Source organism: Lagopus leucura, unplaced genomic scaffold (assembly GCF_019238085.1).
Source record: "Lagopus leucura isolate 7727_CA_CO unplaced genomic scaffold, USGS_WTPT01 Super-Scaffold_100043, whole genome shotgun sequence".
Lineage (NCBI taxonomy): Eukaryota > Metazoa > Chordata > Aves > Galliformes > Phasianidae > Lagopus > Lagopus leucura.
Window position 1 is genome coordinate 539793 of NW_024962290.1, and position 22743 is coordinate 562535.

At 48.4% G+C, this 22743-nt stretch overlaps 1 protein-coding gene across 2 annotated transcripts; it reads left to right on the top strand.

Annotated features, from left to right (window-relative positions):
* Positions 1-17098: 17098 nt before the first annotated feature.
* LOC122187130 (triggering receptor expressed on myeloid cells 1-like) lies at positions 17099-22265 on the top strand. 2 transcript variants are annotated; one of them, XM_042884399.1, is made up of 7 exons: positions 17099-17396; positions 17591-17926; positions 18240-18572; positions 19515-19590; positions 20769-20872; positions 21272-21321; positions 21748-22265. In XM_042884399.1, the coding sequence occupies exons 1-7, from the start codon at positions 17354-17356 to the stop codon at positions 21952-21954; spliced, it is 1149 nt and encodes a 382-aa protein (XP_042740333.1). In that variant the 5' UTR covers positions 17099-17353; the 3' UTR covers positions 21955-22265. The 2 variants fall into 2 exon arrangements, with proteins under 2 accessions (XP_042740333.1, XP_042740334.1); XM_042884400.1 differs by having other exon boundaries at positions 18240-18335.
* The last annotated feature ends 478 nt before the right edge of the window (positions 22266-22743 follow it).

Consider the following 22743-nt stretch of genomic DNA (forward strand, 5'->3'; position numbering starts at 1 on the left):
GCAATGAAATCTTACCCTGCCTCTTTTTCCAGCCTGCCTGACAGAGAACAAGTCAGCTGTGGGCCTCACCAACAATTTTAAACAAAAACCCACAATCCAGCAGGTCAGGCCATTTTAGCATATGTACCTTTTATTTGTAGCAGACTGTTAATAATTAAGTGATGCCTTTCATACAGACATTTACAATAATTTAACCTTGCCCTTGCTGTGTAATTTATTCTTTGCAGAAGCCAATAAAAATAAAGGCCCCATATTTCGTCTCTCTCTCTCTCATTCTCTGCACATATATATAAATATATATATACACATATATCCAGAATAGTGTAATAGGTTTCACATATTGTTCCATAGGTATCATTAGAGTAACAGAGCCAAGAGTCTCAGTTCATATGACTCTCTTTATAGGTGCCTTATAATCCACATAAAATTGAGTTTATGTTTCCTTTCCATCCACTGATTCTAAAACAAGATGAGGAAGGGTTGTCTCTCTCTTTCCAGTTTTTCCTTCACAATTCCAATCCTTGCTGCACCAAATTCAAAATTTGCCATTGGCAGTAAAGCCTCATCTTTAAAGAACCCAACAAAACCAGGCACAACCTACAATCCATCTGCTGTAGTGTCTTACCTGTGACAGTGGCAAGAATCAAAGCCTACAGGAAAAAGCTCTGAGTAATGCACACAGTAGACAAGAAACAAATCGCCTGCCTGGAGAGGAAAATCCCTCCTAAGTTGGTGAGTGAGTCATTACTGCTGTTTCCAAAGCCACAGAAGAGAAAACCCAGCAGGTAAGTGGAATAGGAGCAAGGGAAGGGACTAAAAACAGAGATTTATTTCCTCTCCAAAAAAAGAGAGAGAGAAAAAAAGCAGAGGACAGGCAAGAAAAGGAGCCAAACCTAGTGCTGTTGGCTTCACTTCTCCAGAAAGTCCTAAAGAGGTTACGCAGAGAAACAAAAGAAAAATATTTTCCCCTAAAGAAACATTAGCAAAAACACATTTATTAAAGCACAAAAAATTCCATAACACTTAAGAGAGCCGATGCTCTGGAAAGCACAGGGCTGACCGCTGTGTGCGAGCCAGCAAGGCTGCGGGGCCACGGCCGTGTGCCCAGCAGGGCTCTGCTCAGCAGGCTGACATAGGGAGAGCTGCCAGCACTGCCTGAACTGCCTCAGGTGCTGTGGAAAGGGGCCCGGACCTCAGCTGGCTGCATGCGAGTGTGGCATGCTTAACTGAGACACGTGAGCTATACAGGAGAGGCTGAGATCCATTACTGGCACTGTGGATCTCCTGTAACAAGTGCTCTAGAACCTATAGGTCCTATTGGAGACACGGTTCTCCCGTGCTCTATAGTCAGGGCAGTGCTGCAAGAATGTTCAATTCAATCACAGCTTTCAATCACAGCGATTCGATCACATGGCTTTTGTTCCATCATCCTTTAGAGCAGCAGCTGCTCAGGGACACGAAGGCACTTTCATATTGTTATTGTTATTATTGTTCACCAGCATGGCAGGGGGACAACGCAGCTACTGGTCCCCTGTGCGTGTTCTGCTCTGCCTGGTCCATATGAGGTGATGGAAAACTTTCCTAGCATCAGGTGTTGCTGCTGAGTGTGAGCTGCTCCAGTTACACTCTCGGCAAGTGTTATAAACACACAGGCACAATCTAAATATTTATGGCACATGAAATCTCCCGTCTGCTGTTCTTCAGCAGAAAGAGAAGAGAAGAGGGGGGGAGGGAGGGTGAATTAAGAGGTGATTATTGTGCAGGGCCAGTAAAATCAAAATATGAAATCAAGCTGTAGTCGGTCGCCAGCAGTGGTCAGCACAGAGAGGAGCCAGGTGTCGGCTCCCTGCCGCTGATGTAGGAGCTCTGCCCCACTCTGGGTCAGCCAGCACATCCATGGGGCAGCGCTCAGCCGTCCCCAGCTGTGCCACTGCTGGCTTTCCCCAAACGTGGTGCGGTGTTGTATTCTCCCTTTTCCTCTCAAGCACCTCCTGAGAGACTGTTTCAGCCCATTAAACTTTCCTGGGTCCGCAAAGGAGCAGAGCAAGCTGGGAAATCATTTCTCTGCCCTTAACAGAAATTATGATGTAACTTTTGTTTTCTTACAATATTTTTTGCTCAAATCTTCAGGGGTTTTGTTAAATGCTAAAAAGAATAATAATAATAAACCAGACTACAGAAGTTCAGTGTGTTTCTGGAAAAATGGACATTTATCCAACCTGAAAACCACTGAGTATCTGAGGGTGACAGGACCATCTCACCAGAAAGGAGAGGTGGAGCTGCTTTGGGAGAAATCGTTCACCTAACAGAACCTGAGAAGTTGGTTTGACAGAAATCCTGTCTGCAGTCATCTCTGGTGTTATCTGGACAGCCCACAGAAATCTCTACCAGGTCATGATAGAGACCTGATGGGGAGAATGCGTTGCAAATACACTTCTTGGACCAAAGCACACTGCAGTTGCCAAGGATATGTGTGCCAACAGATGAAGGATCTGGAGAGCAAGAGCATCGCCCTGTCTGCCAGTGTGGAAGTCTGCCCGCTCAGCAGGCAGATGAGCTCTCAAGCTGCCCAGCCTCCTCGCTCAGACTTTGCACAACTATTACAAGAGAAAGACGGGGGCAGCTCTGGTCTTATGGCATGGATGTGTTGGTACTACTTTGGCAACTCTTACTGAGGGACTGGGGACATGGAGCCGAGAATAAAGCCCTTCCTCTGTGTGTTGGAGTGCCACTTGCTGGTTTCCAACAGACCCACTGATTTCTACACAGAAGGGGACACCACAAAGGCTGATAGTTTCTCTAGGTTCTGATGACTTTTGTTTCTGGCTGCCAGAAAACTGAAAGAAGGAGCACATGGGAATTTGCAAAGTGCTCTGTTTTCAAGGGAGTACATTCACTGAAGGTGGGGCCCCCAGCATTATTTTTAGCTCAGCACAAATAACGGAGCAGAAGGCTTTGACGTTTTTCCTGAACAAGTCCCAGGACCAAATTAAAAAATCAAGGCATTTTCAGCTCCAAGCAGGAATTTCTCCAACCTTTTGCCTCTGTCGGTGCTGGCGCTGTGAGTTTGAGCACAGGCTGGTGGCAGCTACGGGAGGATCAGCAGGAAGAAGCACGTGGACTACAGCTGAGATGAGTTAGGCCAATTGAAATGGCATTTTTCTGCCCCAAATGCAGGCTCTGCAAAGTTGCTGAGCTGCAAGTCTTGATTTCAAGGAAACGCTCCGGTGCCTCACAGGGCTGACAACTTGCTCTTGCCAAATCTGTGTAAACAAACCAATTTCCACGTCCCCCGGAACTGCAAGCACGTCAATAATCACTCAGGAGAAAGCTGAAGTGGAGCTGGGCGCTAGGAATAACAAAGCCAGGGCACGTTCCAGTTGGCACACCCAGCTGCATGTTTACACTCACACCCACCGAGGCGCCAACCCCAATCTCCTTCCATTGCAGTGACAGGTCTGACTTCGCAGGCCTTCCAAAGGCTGAACACCTCCTGCCCTGAGGAGGAATTTTACTCTCAGAAGGCTGAGAACGTTTTCCATTGGAATCTGCTGTTGAGAAAGGCGCTGTTTTCCATGTTACAAAACACGCAGTGAGACATCACCTACTGCTTATGTTCCACAGGCCACACACCTCTGTCAAAAGCTGGAGCCAAAGTACGTGACTTCAGAAGGCTTCGTCTGGACTCACCAGAGTTGTTTGTCAGTGAGATAGTGGGGAGTTTTTGAACAGAATCCCTCTTATATATTTCCAGGGTGTCTCCTATGAGCCTCTCCTGTGGCTCTCTGCAATCAACCGAGGGAAACAAAGTGCTTTCCTTGAGGGACAGCTCAGCTGACTGCACAAGGCAAAGCTACTGTGGACAACAGGGAAGCCTCCATGCTACCCAATGACTGAGCTCAGATCTCAGAAAAGCCAAAAAGTCTTGAGCTCAAACTAATAGACACATCTGCCAACAACTTCTTCTAATTTTTTGGAACTACTCTATAGATTATTTCACTGCCAAGAAAAAGAAGAGATATTTATGAAATTCCAAGTCAGATCCTCAGTGGTGTAAACTGGAGCTGCTCCAGTGAGTCTGGGGGACACTGCCAATTTACACAGGTTGAACTGGCTCTAGTGATACCTGCCTGGCTCCCCAGCTCCCATGGACAATTAAAGGTAGCTTACAGGGGAGTTCTGTGAAAACCTGCCACTCCTGACTCACAGAATCACAGAATCACAGGGGTTGGAAGGGACCTCAAGAGATCACCAAGTCCACCCCCTCTGCTAAAGCAGGTTCTCTACAGCAGGTTGCACAGGTAGATGACCAGACGGGTCTTGAATATATAGAAGGAGATTCCACACCTCCCTGGGCAGCCTGTTCCAATGCTCCATCACCCTTACCATAAAGTTCTCCCACCTGTTAGTACAGAACTCCCTGGGTTCAAGTTTTAGGCCATTACTCCTTGTTCTATCACTGCACAACACCAAGAAGAGCCTGGATTCATCCATTTACCTCCCACCTCCCTTTAGATATTTATAAACATTTATCATATCCCCCCTCAGTTTTCTCCAGGCTGAACAGACGCAGGTTACTCAGCCCTTCCCCATATGGGAGATGCTCTGTGCCCTTTCATAATCTTTGTGGACCTCCGCCGTGCTCCTTTTAGGAGATCCCTGTCTTCTTTGAACTGGGGAACCCAGAACTGGACCCAGTACTCTAAATGTGGTCTCACCAGGGCAGAGCAGAGGGGAGGATGACAAGGGCACACTGCTGGCTGATGGCCAACCTCCTGTCCTCCAGGACACCCGAGTCCTTCTCCACAGAGCTCCCCTCCAGCAGGTCATCCCCTAACCTGTGCTGATGAAATGAAACACAAGGACACAAACGCAGTAAAGAGCAGACATTTGCTCCTACCTTGAATTTTGAGGTTGCTCACGTTGAGCTTTAGAGTGAATACAGGAACTGAGAGCTGTATGGACAGGGGATCCTGCAGGTATGGACCTAGGTAGTTTTCTTGAAGGCACTGGGTCTGTCCTGCAAATGGAGGGAAAAAACATCTTTAGTTCATAGTAGTGTTGCAAGAAGTAAAAACACGTAGGAGAGGAGAAGGAGGTGTTTCAATACCAAAGCAACAGGAGCATGGGGGAGTTCTAGAGATATAGAAAACACGTGCTTAACATTCAGCAGGTGCTTAGGTTGATATAAAGAGCAGCTCAGTGAATTTCCTTATTTTCCTGTCCTGGGGTTCTTCACGAAGAAAGTTTCCCCAGATGGGTCTTACTTAGAATTGGGGCCTTATTTAACATCAGGGAGGTTCTTTTGATCTGTCAGTCTTCTGGTTTTCGTTATGACCGAGACATCTTTTCTGGAAGGTTGAGGAAATGTGTATTAAATAATGGCCTGGCCTTTATTCTTAGTTTCTGGAATAAGAAACCGAGGCATACAGTCAGTAGAAAACGCACATGCATTCTGGCAGCACGCGACTGAGGATGTTCCTGCAGGTCTGCACAGAACGAATACCAGACCGTGGTGCTGGCAGACACAAGCACCTACAAATAACTCCATTTGTGGCAACAGTCCCCACTGTCTTCGACCAGTCACACTGCGGAGTGTGTGACATGGGTGAGAGCGCTGCAGGACTGGTCCTGTGTGCCCCACAGAGCATTTGGAAAAATTCCAATGCATCACAACCCTTAATAATGTAAACCAGTTGCGACCTCTTGGCATCCTGAGTTTAATGGGGAGTTCTGTCCGTGCAAAGAATAATCCTTTTGTTAGATTGCAACACGCTGAATTTAATCTCAGAATGAATTGTTATGGCCAGGAGCTCACCCTCCTCTGAAGGAGGGCTGATAATGGAAAGCTGACACGACCTGAATGACGGCGCTCTCATCTCGGTCACAACGCTGCCAGCAAAGGGCTGTGCCATCCCGAGGTGCTGCAGCAGCTGCAAGGATCCTCCCCTGACTTCAGAACTCTGCAGATCGGCCCAGATCGTTCACGGGTAGCTCCTTTGTATTCGTTTCAACCCCTGCTCAGCTAGATACTCAAACATGTGCTAAGTGTTTATGGTTTGTGCAACCTGGAACCAATCCCCACTTTCAAATTGGGGTGTGAGGAACGATTGTGCTAATTGCTTCTCAAATGGGCTGGTTGGAGAGGCTTTCTTCAATGTGGTGCCACATTACTGATCTTGCTGGTGCTACCCGTGGCTTTGATGCAGTTGTTGCCTTTGAACACGAAGCACACGTGAACAAAGCAGCGCAGTGATTGTAACAGCGTGGATTTTTTTGTTCACAAAACCTCTCCATTTATTTGGGGTCTCTTTTTTTTTTTTTTTTTCCTGCTTTGAGGAAGAAGAAGAGACACACAAGAAAAAAAAAAGGAGAGAAGATGGAAGGTTGAAAATTGTTGGGTTTCGGGAAGAAATATTTTTGGCAATGAAATCAGCAGAAGGGTTTTTGAACAGCATGGCTCACCAACTAAGCCAGGGAATAAAACTGCACCAAGCTCTGAAACTTTACCTTCCTTTAATTACACAGGTGACATTTCAGACACTGACTCTGATTTTTTTTTTTTTTTTTTTTTTGCATCTGCATATTGAAAACACCCTTTTAAAAACACTTAAAAAAATAGCTGCTACAGAACATTTATTTAGTGAAAAGTAAATCTTATAAAAATTCAATTGCAGAGTAGTTAAGGTATTTGAATTTTTTTTAAAGAAGAATCCCAAGAAAGAAAGTATTTGATGGCTAATAATCTCATTTCAATATAATAGGACCTTTCTTTTGCAAAGAGCAAGACAGGTTAAAAGATATAATTATGACTTTGCAAACTCTCCCAAGTGCTACGAGATCATCTGACAGTTCTGATCCCGGGCTCAGCTCTCAAAGGGGAAAAGTCTTTGTCTAGTTAGAGAGTTAAAGAGACAGGATCCCTATTCCACCCTCTGCCTACATTGCAATTTAACTGTCAAAAAAATCCAAGCCGCAAAATTGTCTTATTCCAACACAGCACAAGAAAAGAGAGAGAGGTTTGAAACTGACCTGTCAAAAGCACCCTGTTTAAAAATGTATCATATATTTTAAATATTTTTTTCCAGAGGTACTTAAAGGTTAAAGATGTGCCAAAGATGTAGGATGGGTTTTTTCTTTTCCCCCCTTCACTGCAGCTTTTTAAAACAATTAAAAAAAAAAAAATCATTTCAAAATTAGGGATCATCAGTATAAAAAAAAATCCCCTGAAGATCAAAAGGAACACATTAGAATCACATTAATTCTGATTAAAAAGAAAAAGAGAGAGAGAGAATAAATCCCCTTTTTCAATGGGAAGAGAAACTTTGAGGACATTTAGACGTGTTTTCATTGTCAGAATTTACACGAAGGTGGAGCAGAAGTGCCTGCAGGAGAGGAGCACCAAGGCGAGCTGTGAGCCGCGCGGGAGCTGCAGGCTGCTGCCACTGGCCTGGATATGCCGGGCTCTTTAAAGCTTTGCTTTTTCAATGTTTCAAAATAGTGAAAGGAGGAGGGGAAAATATTTTTTTCCCAAGTAACCAAACAAAAGAAGCCATTTCTTAAGGGGGGTTTCCAAGGAGCCACAAACAAACAACTCCCAAGCATTTTTTTACCAAATATAGATGGCAAACAGACAGCTGGACGGGACCAAAGGCTTCTGCACGGTGCCACCGCCTGGCATGAGCACGATGTGCCACCCCAAAGCACAGCCCAGCGCCATGCTGCAGCAGCATCTGCTCAGGAGCACCTGCACAGGGCGAGGGAAGTCAGACTGGGAGCTGCAGGCATGAGAGCCGCTTCTGAGCAGGCAATGCGTTCCCTGAGAGGGGCTGAATTTCCCTGTTGGTCCTCTTGCCTGCCCTTAGAGACAGGAGATGGGTCCTTGCAGTTTCCCCACTGTGTGCTCAGGTCCGTTAGCCCGCCAGCAAACATCAGCACAAACAGGAGCTGCTGAAGCCCTTATTTCCCACAGAGGTTTGTCCTCTGAGGAGCCAGGTGGGTTCCCTCGCTCCACCAGCACTGTGCAACCTGCTGCTGCCCACATGCAGCTTGGCCAGCAGTCCTGCAGGGGCACAGGCCAGGCTCTTTCATGCATATCAACACCCAGTGAGAGCCCAGAGAAGGGCAGAGCCAGCTTGAATCTGCAGCCAGAATCAGCAGCAGAATCAGATTGTCCTCCGGGAGACCAAGACACAGCCTTGTGGGTGCCTGGCTCCCATAAGGAGCAGCCACTTTCACGTGGGCAAAATGGAATGATTTCATTGACTTGAACCAAGGAACTTCTGACCAGAAGAGCTCCATCAGGGACCTGCCTGGTTTCCTGCCTTGCAGTAGATTGCTGTGATGGGTGAGCAGCCTGAGTGAGGAACTCCGCACATCCAGGTACCCTTTTCCAGGGATTTTGGAGCTGGGGAAGCTCAGAGCCTGAGCCGTAGGGCTCTAATCTTTTCTTCATCTTTTGAGATGGAAATATCAAAAGCAGTATTTTCCTTCTCATTTTTTGATTGTTTATTGAGAATTTTAGCATTTCCTACTATTGTGGAAATTCCAGCTTTCCAAGCTGCATCTGGGGTCTTCTCTGGTCATGATTTCATTGCTGCACTGTATCTCTGATACGGACCAGAAGGCAGCAACAATGCCAAGAAAAATGTAGGGGGAAGTGCTTTATACAAAACTTTGTAGGAGGGGAAGCCTGGCGGCTGCATGTTATAGATTATTTCATAAGATTTACACAGACACCAGGGCCACAGACTCTAGGCATCCTTGGCATACCCAGTAAATACAGCCCAAGTGGTATCAATGCAGTCATAACATAGAGCCAGCAAGATAGGTGGCAAAAGAAAGTCAGCCCACCTCCACTGCTCCCTCTGCCAATTTATTCTCCGTTCCAGCCCTCTTCAACCTGTCATTTCCACATGGCTGGTGATACAGATGAGTCTTGCAACAGCGCTGAATACTGAAACAGACACAGGGAACTTTGGAATGGGGTAAAGCAGCAGTTGTGTATTGGTACTTATCTTCCATATTTTAGTATATATGAAATTCCAGAATATCATGGTGTGATCCAACTAAAAAGAATGAGAGTGGGGAACCTTACTGAAGCATCCTTGCAAATTTTAAGACTTATGTATCACCTGATGGAGTAGACTGCATTAGGAAATGTGTCAGCACAGCCCTGTGTTTCCATAGGACCTGCAGGGTCACCAAGCTTTAAGTATTACTCACTGAAAATTAAGCCAAACTGGACTCCTGCCCTAGGAAACTCGCCAAATTTCTGCTCTTAAAGGAATGATAAGTCTTTGTGATGCTGCTCTTCTGACTGTGCAAAATCAGGGTCAAGTCTGGGATAAGAATGCCTCATTAAATAGCTCCAGTCCTACCTCCCTTAAATCTGGAGGGAGGTCTTCCTCTAAGAGCAGGACCAGGAGCCACCAGCAAGATGGAGATGTCCCCCTGGCGGCTCAAATGGACTGTCTGAAGACAAAGGGCTTTTTCAGAGGGCCCCCCTTCCCCTCCTCTTTATCTAGTGAGGATGTATCAAGCTGTAGCCCAATATGTACTATGATTTCCTTTCAAGCATGAGTTCCTTTCAAGCTCGCTGCTCATAAGAAAATAAAGCCTTCCCAGTCCTTCCCACCAAGCTCTGGTCCCAAATTCTCTGAAAATTTGCTTCAGCTGATAAAGGGTGAGATGGTGATGGAGTGCCTCTGGTGTACCTGTGAGCAGGATCAGGATCTCATCCTAAGCACTGTATGCTAAAGCTGGCTTCCTCATGCCACTGGAAAGCTGCCATGATTCTGTCCACATATGAACCAAAACTCATCTGCTTTGCACATTTTCCCCTTAACCCAACCTATTCTCCAATTCATCTTCTCTTGTTTGTGCTCATTTTGGAACGATTTGTGACTCTGTGTCAGGCAAAGTCTGGTTGCTTGCTGATGACAGCACCCAGAGTGCCACAGGTGTCCAGAGGGAATTCCTGCAGTGAAAATCATGGATGTTCTGAGGAGATGCAGATAATGGAGAGGAAGACAGCGTGTCACCCAGTGAGAAAACAGGCAAAAAGCCTTGGCACACACAGATCTGATGTGTGATGTGTAGCAGGAGCAGCAATGTAAGCACAAAAGAAGACAGGAAGCCACCAGGCATAACCAGATGAAATTGCACAGGACCCGTGCTTGGGTTTCCCATTTTCTCCACATCACTTTTCCTCCTTCCTATTGCTGCAGAAGCCATTCCTATCTGAACTTAGCCCACCTTCAACTGGCACGCCTCTTACAGGCCAATTGAAACCAAAGGCCATGGTGAGCAGCAAGAGCTTTGCTAGAATCTGTCTTACACCTGCAAAATTTGCAGGTGGTGTGAAGCCATTGGTGCTGGCTTTACACAGCAGAGCTCAGCTCCACAAAAGCACAGTGCACGTCCTCAGAGCAATGTCTCACCATCAAACGAGACAATTTCAGCTGAGCTGCGAGCTGAGCTGCCTTCAGGCTGGGACAGGCTCAGGTGACGTCCCCACTCTGCAGTCGGTCCCCCTCGGTGCACAGCACACGTTTTGGTTTGATTGATTTTGTAATTGCTCGTTTAATTGAACAGTTACAGCAACACTATCAGGAAAAGGTTTCAGGGCTGGGAAGGGGGGCTGGAGGGTGTGGGGGTGGAAGGGGAATTGGAGCTGGGGAAAGAGCAAAATGGGTTTTTCCTTTTCTCTCAAGATGAAAACAACAAGAAGAGGCGAGGAGTCGAGTTCCCTTTAGCAGGCACTGAGGAGGAGGAGAGCTGAAAACAATAAATTCTGAAAAGAGAAGGAGAAAAATTAAAAGTGGATTGAAAAGTGTGGCAGGGCCAGAGGGTCCCAGGGACTGCTTAGCCTCTAACTGACATCCTCTTCCTGCTAGCTGTGAATGCTGGCATGAGGAAAATGGGCCACAGCAAAGGAAAACTGGAAAGCTGTGTGGGAGAGCAAGCAGCAGAAGATGCCTGTCTGCCTAAACAGGGCACATGAGTAACATAAGATGGAGAAAGACACCTGTGTTGGAGAAGGAGGGGTATCAAAGCAGAACAGCTATGTACAGAAAGGTCTGCATTTCAAAGGTGCGCAAGGACAGAGGTGTATAAACCCAGTGGACAAGGCATATAGAAAGGTATATGGAAAGGGTGTGGTAGTGGTGGCATGTCCTTGTAAGAGCAAAACATCCAGGAAACAGGAGAATGCAGTCTATAGGAAAGCTGGGACGCATAAGAGTGAAGGTAGAGTGCACACACAGGAAAGATAAGTGGGAAAAATAAGAAAATAGACACCATGCAAAGTGAGTGTGAAGAAATCAGGGCACATGCTGGCCAGTTTTATCAGCATGCCTGCTATAGGATTTGCTTTGCAGTGTTTTTGGTTGTGATTTGAGGCTGCCATGTCATTGCATACCTGGTGTCACGCTGCTTTTCACATGTGGAGCTGTGGGGGCACTGCTTGCACATGTCTGTGCCCTTTCCAGTGTCCTCCTGCCTCTGATCTGCATTCAGTGCCTACGTGGGTTTCCCAAAGCAATGAACAGCCTCTAGTTGAAGGCACAGCGAGTGTTTGCATCACTTTCAATAGCGTTTTTGCAAACCTATTTGAATGGATGTGTGGACTAGTGTGTAAATCAATCCCATGCCCTTCTGTGCTGGGCACTGTGCACCTTTGCTGCAGCAGCCTCACTGTGTGCCCTTCAGTTATGTGTGTCTGAGCAAGGAGCATGTGCTTGTTGGGTGTGTGTCAGGAAAAGGACAGGAGAATCCAGACAGGGTCAGGGGGGAAGGTGCACACAGAGGCCATGGTGCAGCTCCAAAGCAAAGCAGATCAGGTTTCAGGAGAGCCTGGAGCTAGGGCTGGAGGGGGACAGGAGGTGGGCTTCGCTGCCTGCATTCCCTGGCAGGCAGCACAAGGCAGGTTTAAAGAATATCCTTCCATTTAGGAGTTTGTTTATTATTCTTAACTAAGCAGCTCAGACAGGCAAGCCAGCAGCACCATATCCACGCTGACTTCCCAGGGAGGCAGGGAAGGGAGGGACAGGAAGGCACATTTCCAGGCTAAGGGACAAAGGGATTTATGTACCGCTGGGCTAGGGAAGGGGGTGACTATTTAGAAAGAGGGTGGAAGACAGTCAGCTTTGGGATGCCGGAGTGGAAGCTAGGCGGTGTACAGCTCGGGTATGGCTACCTGGATTGGAGCTCCAAAACCCAGCAGCAGTTCTCAGCTGCTCTTTTTACCTTCAGGAACTTGAGGCAAACTTCCTGAAAACCAGGAGCAGAGACTCAGGTGTATCTCCAAGGGAGAAGCAGTCTTCTCCTTCCAGTTAAAATCCACTTCTTCAAGCAAAAGTCACTGCACCACAAATTGGTTCTAACAGAAGTTCCCTCACCTTGCAAGCTTGTCCAGAACAGGTTGTTAATGCACGTCTCTCAGTTGTGTGTTTTGGGTTGTCTGGCCCATCTAGCAATTTTTCAGCTACTGCAGCAATGACCAAGAGCACAGCAACCTAGATAAAAAGGAGAGACATGATTGGTGTGCATTTCTCACAGGGAGATGCCATATATATCTGAGGGCTCCCTTGACATGTAGATAATGGAAGAGGGAAAACTTCTGGTTGTCTGTACAGAGAGTGAAAATACACGGAAGTATTTTTCTGCATATTGCTTTTGCATGCACACCAGTTCAGCTAAAGCAAGGATAGGTAGAGCAGCGTTTTGCAGCTGGCACCTTCCACGTTTCTGGGCTTTAGCATGCAAGACAGCTCTGCAGATTCAGGCAATGGGCACCGTGCCTGTGCAGCACACAGCACACACCAAACCTACCCCATGTGCGACCTGGAGCACCAGTGTCCTTGCAGCTCAGAGGGCAGGACTGCGAGGGAGGGAGGATCGCTGCCATTCGCCGGGCGCTGATGTGTGTGCTCACACTGTCATGAAAATGAGGTCAGCGAAGGTCATTCAGTTCAACGGTATAAATCAAGGAGGAAAGTGGAGTGGAAGCCTGTGAATTCTCGGGAGATCTCACCGGTGGGAGGTGGTCAGGGGGAGTAGAGGAGCAGCTAATGAGGCCTCAAATGCCACACAGGGGCGAAGCAGAAAATAACGGAGGATGAAAGCAGCCAAATGGCAGCAGCCAAAACAGAAGGCAGGAAAGCCCAGCCTCGGGTCCTTTATCCTGCACTGTAACCAGTGCTTGGTGTTAACTTGCAGGATTACTCTGCCAGAGCAGGCAGAAAGGCTCCACACCCTCCACTCCCAACCCGCTGACAGGAAACCTTTCACTGGAAACTTGCTTGCGTTTGGTGCAAAATGTCTCACTTCTGTTAGCAATTTGTTCCCCATCACAGGCATTCCTGGGAGAAGTTTGGTGGGGGAAGGAAAAGGGCCAGGAGTGCGGGGGCTTCCACCTGGCGACCTGGTTAACAACACAGCGGAGCAGACAGCCGGCCTTTCACCACCTCCCTCCTCCATGTCCCTCATCCCACTTTTCACCACCTCCCCCCCCCACGTCTCTTTTTTCTCCTCCCTTTTGTCCAGCCTTCTCTTTCCTCCCCAATTTCTCTGTATCCCTTCTCCCGTTCTCCTCTTCTTTCATCCTTTCCTTTTTCTCTGTCTCCCTGCACGTTTGGACTTATCTCCTGCCCACAGGTCTCCTAAACCCACTACCCATGCCCCACTGCACTCTGAGGTTACAGTGGAGCTTTGCTTTCTCCTTGGGCCGGGTCGGAGGCTCCAAAGTGTTTTTGTGATCTGTTCTCCCCCAGAGCTCTGGACAGAACTCTCCCTCTTCCCTTCCCCCTCGCTTTCTCTCCCTCACATAATATTTTCCATATGAAGAAGCCTTCCTGAAGCCGCACACTGCCCTCTCAGTGAGTCTTAGGCGGGTTAGAGGAGACCCTGGGAGCCTTTAATCCTCTCTCTCTCTCTTGCTTTCATCCTCAGCCACAGCTGGACGCCCCATTGATGTGGAACAGACCAAACACCAGGCCTCTCGCTAAGCTGCTGCTGTGGGGCCTCTTCTCCTTCAGAGCTGCACTGAGCCCACGTCCTGCACCCTGCAGCCCCAGCACACACAGCCATCCTGGCTCTGCCTGCTTCCTCCCCAGCCAGGCTCTGGCTATCGCTGCTGCTTCTGTTTCCCTGGGTCACCCCCTAGCAGCCTATCTTCTCCCTTATCCCAGCAGCCTCTTTTCCCAGAATTATTCAACATCAATCCCTGCTGCCTTGCATCCCTGCAGAGCATCAGGCTCAGACAAGGATCGAGGATGTGTTTGTGTTTCCCTGCTGGTGATGTGTCCCCAGAAAGAGCCGGGCAGGTCTCACAGAAATGGCCCTGGGACTGCAGCCTGCTTACAGTTTTAGGAGGCTCCTTGGCTATCCTCTTGTGATCTCTTTGATCCTTGTGAGCCTCTCCTAACTGCGATTCCATAGTTCCATAGCTGCCCGGACTCTCTTTGTGCACAAGCACCTGCCCGCTGCCAGCGCTGTGCCAGCCCTGCACAGACCTCTCGCTGAGCGGTGCAGTTCGTTCCCATTCCGCTCCCGGCGGCACAGACCGGCTGCGGGCCGGCAGCTCGGCTCGGGGCAGCGCCCGGAGCCCCGTGCCCCATTCCTAATCGCCCTCTGCCCTCTAGCGGCCCCACCGCCACTGCTGCATCTTCGGGGCTGCCGTGGGTTTCGTCGCGAAGGGAGCGAGAGAGCAGGAAAGCAGAGTTTGTGCGGAAGGCAACAAGTACGAGGCTGCGTCCTTGATTGGATGCGAAAGCTCTGTAGGAACTTCAGGGGGCCCCGGGGATGCCAGGCGGATTGGCAGAGAAGAGGCGGATTGATGGGAGAATTCAGAGAACAAAAATGATCCAAGCTGTCGGAAACACGACTCAGGAGTGAAAATTAAAGGGATTGGGGATGGTTAGTGCAGTGACAGACTGAGGGGAGGCAAGGCAGGAGTCCTCGCACACAGAGCAAAAGAAAGGGAATCATCTGTTCCCTGTGTTCTCTGCAGATACAAAAGGCAGAGAGGCACTCAAATAGCAGGGAGCTTTAAGAAAAGCTTTCAAATCAGGACGGTGCAGCACTGCAAAAAGTCACCAGAAGAATGCTGCAACCTCAACTTGTTAAACTGAAATGACACAGGAGGAGTTGATCCTATTGCGTGTGTCACTGGGGTAGGCTAAGTGACCTCCAGAGATTGCATTCACCTCATTTACTGCAATGCTATAATTAAAATCCACATTGATCCTCTGACAGAGATGCAGCAAGGGGACCGACTTCAATACTTCCCAGCTGTCCCTGGAATCCACTGAGTCTTACACAGATGCCTCTTCCTGACCTGTCCTGCTCCAGAGAGCTCCTCTGCTCCAGCACTCAGCCTGCACCAGGCACAGCAAACACAGATGTGGTGCCTCCTCCTTTCCCGCAGCACTGCAGCACAGTTCTCTGCTCAGTTTGTTGGCAACCAGTTGTAGAAACTGAAGTAATTGCAGACTCTTGGGATTTGCTCATAAGAGAACCACTGCGTTCCCCCTTCTTGTTATTCAGCATCAAGTGCCTGATGAGAGAGGGATTTGGGGAAAAGACAACGTGAAGATATCTTAGCACAAAATGATTAGCTGGAATGTATTGTTAATAAGCTGCTTATTCATATAATTGGAAATTATTTGCAGCCGGGGTGTCAGAACAGTCTTTCTCACTGCTCTGATGGAGCAAAGCAGGTAGTCACTGGCCCAGGGGAGACTGCAGAGCACATCTGCTGGCAGCAGGAAGGCAGAGGAATTTACTGCCGCTTTGCTTCTTTATTGTTGCTGTCTTGAAGGGCAGAGAAAGGCACAGCGATTTCGAGGGGAGCTCCCTGGGTTCTGTCTGATGCCTCTGTGTCTTCTGAACTGGCCAAATTCTGTTGACATGGACGATTTAATCACTCATGCATGAATTTGGTTGTTCAGCTGTAGAGAGGGATTTCTACACTACGCCAAGCTGCAGCCACGAAGCTCAGCCACTTTCTCCAGCAGTGCCAGTGTGGGACAGAAGGGTGCAGATACCTGCTGTTCTGATCTTTCTTCAGCACTGCCTTTCCTCTTGGCTCCAGAACAGGCACAGTCATGATTCCTCCTGCTTCTGCTCTTGTGTTTTTCAGGCAAGGGGTACAGCAGTGCAAGAGGCAAGGGGATCTTGGGCACAGTGTTCCTTCTGCATTTGTCTGAGATCCTGTACAATGCATGGGAGTGCTGGTGTGTTCATCTTCAATTCCTGAATGGCACTGGGAATCAGAAGGACATGCACAGACAGGAGGCTGTGTTTAGCTGTCCATCTGCACAGTCAGCTAGGAGTCAGCCACGTCACAAGCTGCTCTACCTCTCATTTCAATATTTCTATTGTTTCTACTCTATTTAAAATCACTTCAGCTGTGCCTATAGAGACATCAGTGCCAACACCACCTCAGGAGCTGCATACTTGCCTGTCCAGACAGTTTCACTTTGTTTCGTGTCACCAAAGAAGTTCAATCCTTACTGAATGTATTTTACTTGCAGGTGAATGGCAAACAACCTTCTATTCTCCTTTTTTAAAGACTCGCATTAACTCCAATGAAACAACTGTCAGTAAGAAGCAGAAATAAAACAGGTGAGCCACCAGGTAAACAGGGCAGTGGGGGCCAGCTGGAGCACCAAGGGTAGAAAACAGCAGGTCCTGCCAGGCACTATCTGCTTCTTCCCCAAGGGACAAAAGAATCCACTTTGTTTACCAGGAAGGGAGGAAGAGGGAAACATTATCTGTTGTAAAACATGAGAAAATCTTTCACAAAAAAAGTGACTTCAAAGTTGTGACATTATGCCACAAAGAAAAGTATTAAGACTACTGAGTGGTAAGCAGAGGGAAGGGAAGGGAAAGGAATCATTATTTGACATGTAAGAAGAGAAAGGCTTATAAGGCTGCACATGCAGTTCAGCCCTCACTGCCACCATGGCTTGAAGGGGACATTCTGGCCATGGCTGGGCCAAAGCCAAGGTCGTGCTTCATCTCCTATGCCTTGGAACATTCAAAAGAGAGCTCCATTGGCACCAGTGTGAGAGCAGAGGGGGGACAACAGCTGAGCGAGCACAACAAAGAGCCTCTCCTTTCAATACGGGCTGATCTCTGCCCACAGCCACTTCCCCAAATGAACCCTGAAATAATCTTGGTATCAGTTTCATTGCAAAATGTGGTGAAAGATTTCTGAGGGAAGACAAGACGTCAGGACTTCCTCCAGCAGTGTCAGTGGGAGGACGGAAGGCTCACAGGGCAGACGCTTTGGAACGGGCAGGTGGGGAGCCCCCAGCAATGCCCCTGCCCCGCGCCTGAGGACGGCATGGAGCTGAGAGTTCTCATTCTGTTGCTGCTCTGCTGCCCAGGTAAGAGGAGGGCTGGGCACGTTAGAGGCATCCCGTGGGACGCGCTTCCCAGTCCTGCAGTGCTGAGGAAGGGCAGGGGAGGGCAGTGCAGGGCAGGGGCAGCTCTCAACATCCCGCACCAGCTGCCTAATGCTCCCAGCTGAAGCCATTCTGTGGGTGCAGAGCTGTAGCTTCACCAGGCCCCACACTTGCAGGTCTCCCAGCCCAAACACCTGAAGCTGAGATTAGCCAACGGGAAGGAAGCACGTTCTCTATCGAGTGCCCTTACACAACACAGCCTGACAACAAGCAACTGAAAGCCTGGTGCCGCCTGAGGAATGCACGATGCGAGCTTGTAGTGCTGACACTTGCCTCAATGCAGTACAGATACTCAGACAGGGCCAGGCAGGGCCACATTACAATACAGGATGGCAACAGGACCGTGTCCATCACCATGTCTGAGCTCCAGGTAGAGGACTCAGGCATATATTCCTGTGTGTACAGCAGCAACTATGTTCTACTGAAGACCATCTCGCTGAATGTTTACAAGGGTGAGTACTGTTTCTTTCCCCACACAAACTCACATCCTTCAGAGGACAACAGTGCTGCTGCCCCGCTCCATCCTCCTGCCTTCCCTCGACCCCCTCAGCCCCCAGCCTCCACCCTCACCCACCGCCTGCCCCATTCACAGCGCCTGCTGTCAAGGAGCCCCACAGAGCCACAGCCCTGGGGGCACCCAGCTCTGCCCTGCCCACAGCCCCCCACCCCGGCTATGGCTGTCCCAGCCCAGCTGCCAGCTCGGGCCGGGAGCAGGATGCCCTCGTGCCCAGCACTCGTGCTCAGCCCCCAATGTGCTCTTTGCAGAGTTACACAGGCAGGAGCTGGACGGTCTGTCCGTGCAGTGCCCATACGGGGCCCTGGGCCACAGCGAGGGAAGAAAAGCCTGGTGCCAACAACGAGGTGAGGCTGAGTGCTCCCTCATAGTGAGCACATGTTACTCTCACACGTGGGGCAGCAGCGGAAGAGTCTGGAACAGAAGCAGCTCAATCCAGGATGATGCCCAGAGAGGGATTGTCACCATCACCATGGACAAGCTGCAGGCACAGGACTCTGGTGTGTACTGGTGTGCGCTCTACAACCCCTTTCAACGCCCTGCATTCACCCGGATAATGGAGGTCAGGCTCTTTGTGGACAAGAGTGAGTACCTGCTGGCAGATTCTGAGCTCACCTCCCTGGCTCATCTCCCTTCTCCCCTGTGCCCACCAAGGAGCCCAGTGCCATCCATGTGCACCACAGACCCACATCACTCCCTGCAGACTCAACACTGGGGCTCCCAAAACCACTGAGAACTACTGACTTGTGTGAAAACATGGCTGGTTGTAGACTCCAGATTCACTTTCCTACTCCCCCTCTACTTTTTGTGCTGTCCAAATTAGTGCATCTTCCAGTGGGGTACATTAGGATGATTTTCTATGCCCAAGCTCTACGTGATTTTACTTTCTCACAGACATTTTGTTACAGAACAGCAGCAGGAATCTGACCTTACACAGATGTACTGTGTTGCTTCTCTTGTATTTTAGAGAAGTTTCAGTCATATTCAGAGGTGTTCCTACCACCCATGCTCATGATACTACTTCTGTTCCTTTATAGCAACTCATCCCTTGGTTTTCAAAGGCTATTAAGACTTTCACATTTGGTTGCAACACAGATTTAGAGCCATATTTTACAGATGTTTTTATCTCTTTCAGCATTCTCTTAATAAGTGATAATATTTAGGCACTTGATTCTGGCAAACCAACGCCATGCTGTGCTCTGTCAGGAATCTGGCAGAGCATCACTGCAGGAATATAGCAACCCAGATGCCCAGAGGGGACAGCTCAGCACTTCCAACTGCACTTACAGTACTTCTGCTGCACACTGTGTCGGCATGGGAAGCAGGGTCCTTCCCTCTCCCTTCTACCTTTTCATCCTTACACTGCTTTGCTTGCTCACAGCAGGTCCTGATGACACAAGTTACACCCTGGGCACTTCGTGTTGGTGCACACAGATTTATGTCCGTGGTAGCAATGGCAGGGAAGTTTACACGGTAATGGCAGAACAGCCCAGTAATTATTCTCCTATTCATGTTTGTGATTGCAGTACCAGCTGCAACGACTTTGTCAGTTACTACAAGCTCAAGTCAGAAAAACTCTTCTGGCAACAGCACACAGCCACGGTAAGGCTTAAAGAAACTTGCAGAGTTTGTGCACAGACAAGTGTCTCGCTCCAATTTATAGGAGGGAGATGAGGTTCTTTTAAGTCTGTACACCCGGCGTGAGATTAAGAAACAACGGTTCATGTCAGTCCAACCAGTTTATTACAAATCCTAATCAGGGAGACGGGGAAGGGAAGGAGGGCGATAGAAAAGATGGGAAAGAAGCAAGAATTGTTTGAAGGTCCGAGGCAGAAGCAGCGGGGTGGGGGGGGGAGGGAAGAGAAGGGAGCAGCAGCGCGGCCGGTCTTGGGCAGCAAGCAGGCAGCAGGAGGCGGCCGCGGAGCCAATGCGGGAGGAAGCAGCAGCGCTCAGGCAGCAGCCCAGGAGTTTGTCAGCATGCAGGAATTCCGTAGTGTGAGGAATCTGATGTCAGACCCCTCTTCTTCTACTTCACCTTGCAGGCATCGCTTCCTGAGGAATCTGTCAGAAATCCTCTGTTCTTCTTCATGAGGAATCTGTTGTCAGAAAACCTGTCCTCATGGTTTTCGGTTCCTCTTTTATCCTTCTTGTTCTCCTGCCTACGTGATGGGCCTTGAGCAAGAGTCGTTGAGTGCCTCCTGAGATGGCCATCATCCTGAGACAAGCCCACACAAAAGAGCACTTCACAGCTATTTAGCTGCCGCTCATCTCTCTCTCCTTGCCCCTGGCCTTGTCCATCCGTGTCCCCGCAGACCCAGGAGTTCACAACCCTTGTGGGGGTTATGCAGGGCACTGGTGAATAGTTAACAGCAAAATACCCCTTAGCTGCTCTTTCTTCCTTCTATTTACTGTTGTTGTTGTTTTGGTTTTTTTAATGTAAAGGATTTTCTTCCCCTTTGGACTTCTTGTCATGAACACTGCAGCAGCACTTAAGAGCACCAATATACATCCCAGTGTGTCAGGTGCAGGAAAACTCAAGAGGAAGCAGTACCTGCTCCTGAGAGCCTAGAATTATGCTCTGAACTTTGAATAGTGTTTTGTTTTAAAAGCATGAAGACTAGAATTACAGAATGGCTTAGGTTGGAAAGGACCTTAAAGATCAGCTAGTTCCACCCCCCTCCTTCCAAGTGTATAAAAGCTACTCCTGCCCCCTTTCTGGTAATGGGCTTTGCTAGCTATTGGTAACTAGCACTGATAACTTCTTTGCTCTCCCTGCAAAGGAACACCATCATAATCTCTGTGGCTCTGTGCATCCTGCTCATCCTGGCATTGGCCATCATAACAAGACTGGGCATCAGGCAGCGCAAGAAGCAGAAGACAGGAGGTATGTGGAAATTGGTGATTTCTGTTCTCTGATTCTAGATGGGTCCTTCTCTAACCATCGTTTTTCCTCTTCAAGCAAGATTATTCCCAATTCACAGTACTCTGGGGAAGATAACATAGGTTCAGGCTGGGAAGCCTCAAAGGCAGGCTCCCTGCTGTGATCTCCCAGTAAATCAAACCCATGTTCCCTGCACAAAACACCTCCTACCATTTTAGAGAAGTAAACTGGGAGAAACACATTCCCCAGACTCAGGGTGGATGGGTCCCATTGGCACAACCATCACTTCCATCACTGGGCAACCCCAAAGCCTCCCCAAAACTCCTTGGAGCACAGCCAATGACCAGGCATTGTTATGGGCTTCTCTGCTTCTCAAAACTTTGACTCTGGCTCTTTCCAAAGGTAACAGACAAGCAGAGGACACGTATGACAAACCAGAGAGCCCAGCACAGGTAAGGAATATGACCATTTCCATTTGGTACCTGAATCCATCACCTGTGAGGAGCTGGCTGACCCACATGATGAAGATCATTTTTGGTTCTGAGTGTGAGGGGAAGTAATATTTAATATCACCACAGAAAGGAATGTGGGGGCAGGGGAAGGAAAATTCCACTGGAAAAAATAATGAACCCAAGGTGGGGAAAATTCTAGTAATCTCTGAGAAATGACTGAAAGACTAGAAAGCAAGGTTAGAAGATGAAACTGTAGCCTGTCTCAAGGAGAGGAGATTAAAGAAAGGGTTTTCTGTTACTTCTTCCTCTGCCATGACCAGAGGTGACTTTTCACACCACTTCTCCTGGAAGAATCTTGTTCCTTTGATAACAGCTGTGCCTTAGCACTGAATGATGCTGACTACTGTTTGCTCTTCCTTTTTATAGCTTGAGAGCACTGAAAGAATGGGAAGAACCACAGATGACAGCAGAGATCTAAATTACATTACTCTGGACTTTAAATCCCAGCTCAGCTCTGATGAACCTCTCTACTGCAATGTTGAACTGAGTCAGACTCCCAGGAAACCCACAGAGGAAAATGTGGAATATGCCATCATTGCACACAAGCAGTTACCTAAGAATGACAAAGGATGAAGCACAGAATTCTAAAGCAATCCAGAAATGGGAGAACTGCAATATAAAGTGGGAGTGGAGAACAGTACATGAACACTGGGGAAAGAATTAAGGTTTTGCTGCCACATGTACATTGCCTATGCATTTTAAGACCTCTTTCTTTCCTTTTAGAAATTTGTGATAAGTGTGCAGATCCTCTTCGGTCAGAGGTGCTTGGTAACTCTCAGGATCGACTGCATGTTTGCTTTTTTGATTCCATTAAAATGCAGCCTCTCTGGGAGAGGCAGGTGTGCAGGACCCTCCCCTTGCTGCCACTGGGTTTGTTTGTAGTGGGTGGCAGATATGAGCACTGGGTTCTAGGAATAAGCAGAACCAGCATCTGCCTGAAGGCAGGTGGCTTGAGTGTACTGCACCAAGCTGAAACAGTGCTCTGCGAGTTGTGAAGCAGAGGGTCCTGCTGTAAGAATCTGAGCACCAGGAGGTCTTCTAAGAACAAAACAGTGGTGCACATCACAGTGCATACAGTTTTTGATACTTTATGCAAATTCCTACGTTTATCAGCCTGCCTAGGTAAGAAATAAGATGGAAAGAGGCTTTCAAACTAAAGCTAAATGCCCACCCATTAATCAAGAAAAAGGGCACATGTGCTAGATATGGGTGTAGGAGGGAGAGAAGGTGAGGCACTACTGAGTGCAAGCACAGTTCCTTTAAAGACCTCCTAATCAGAGGCTTTCATTCTGTTCAAAAGCTTGTGGCTGGCTTGCTCTTACAGCTGTTCCTCAAGAAGACACAAACTGGCTGCTTGAACCA

Bases quoted from the DNA above. Each gene is read 5' to 3' on its own strand.
- LOC122187130 (XM_042884399.1), top strand. From the start codon at position 17,354: ATGGAGCTGAGAGTTCTCATTCTGTTGCTGCTCTGCTGCCCAG. The intron at 17,397-17,590 runs GTAAGAGGAGGG...CCACACTTGCAG, and splicing joins GTTGCTGCTCTGCTGCCCAG to GTCTCCCAGCCCAAACACCT. The intron at 19,591-20,768 runs GTAAGGCTTAAA...CTCCCTGCAAAG, and splicing joins GGCAACAGCACACAGCCACG to GAACACCATCATAATCTCTG.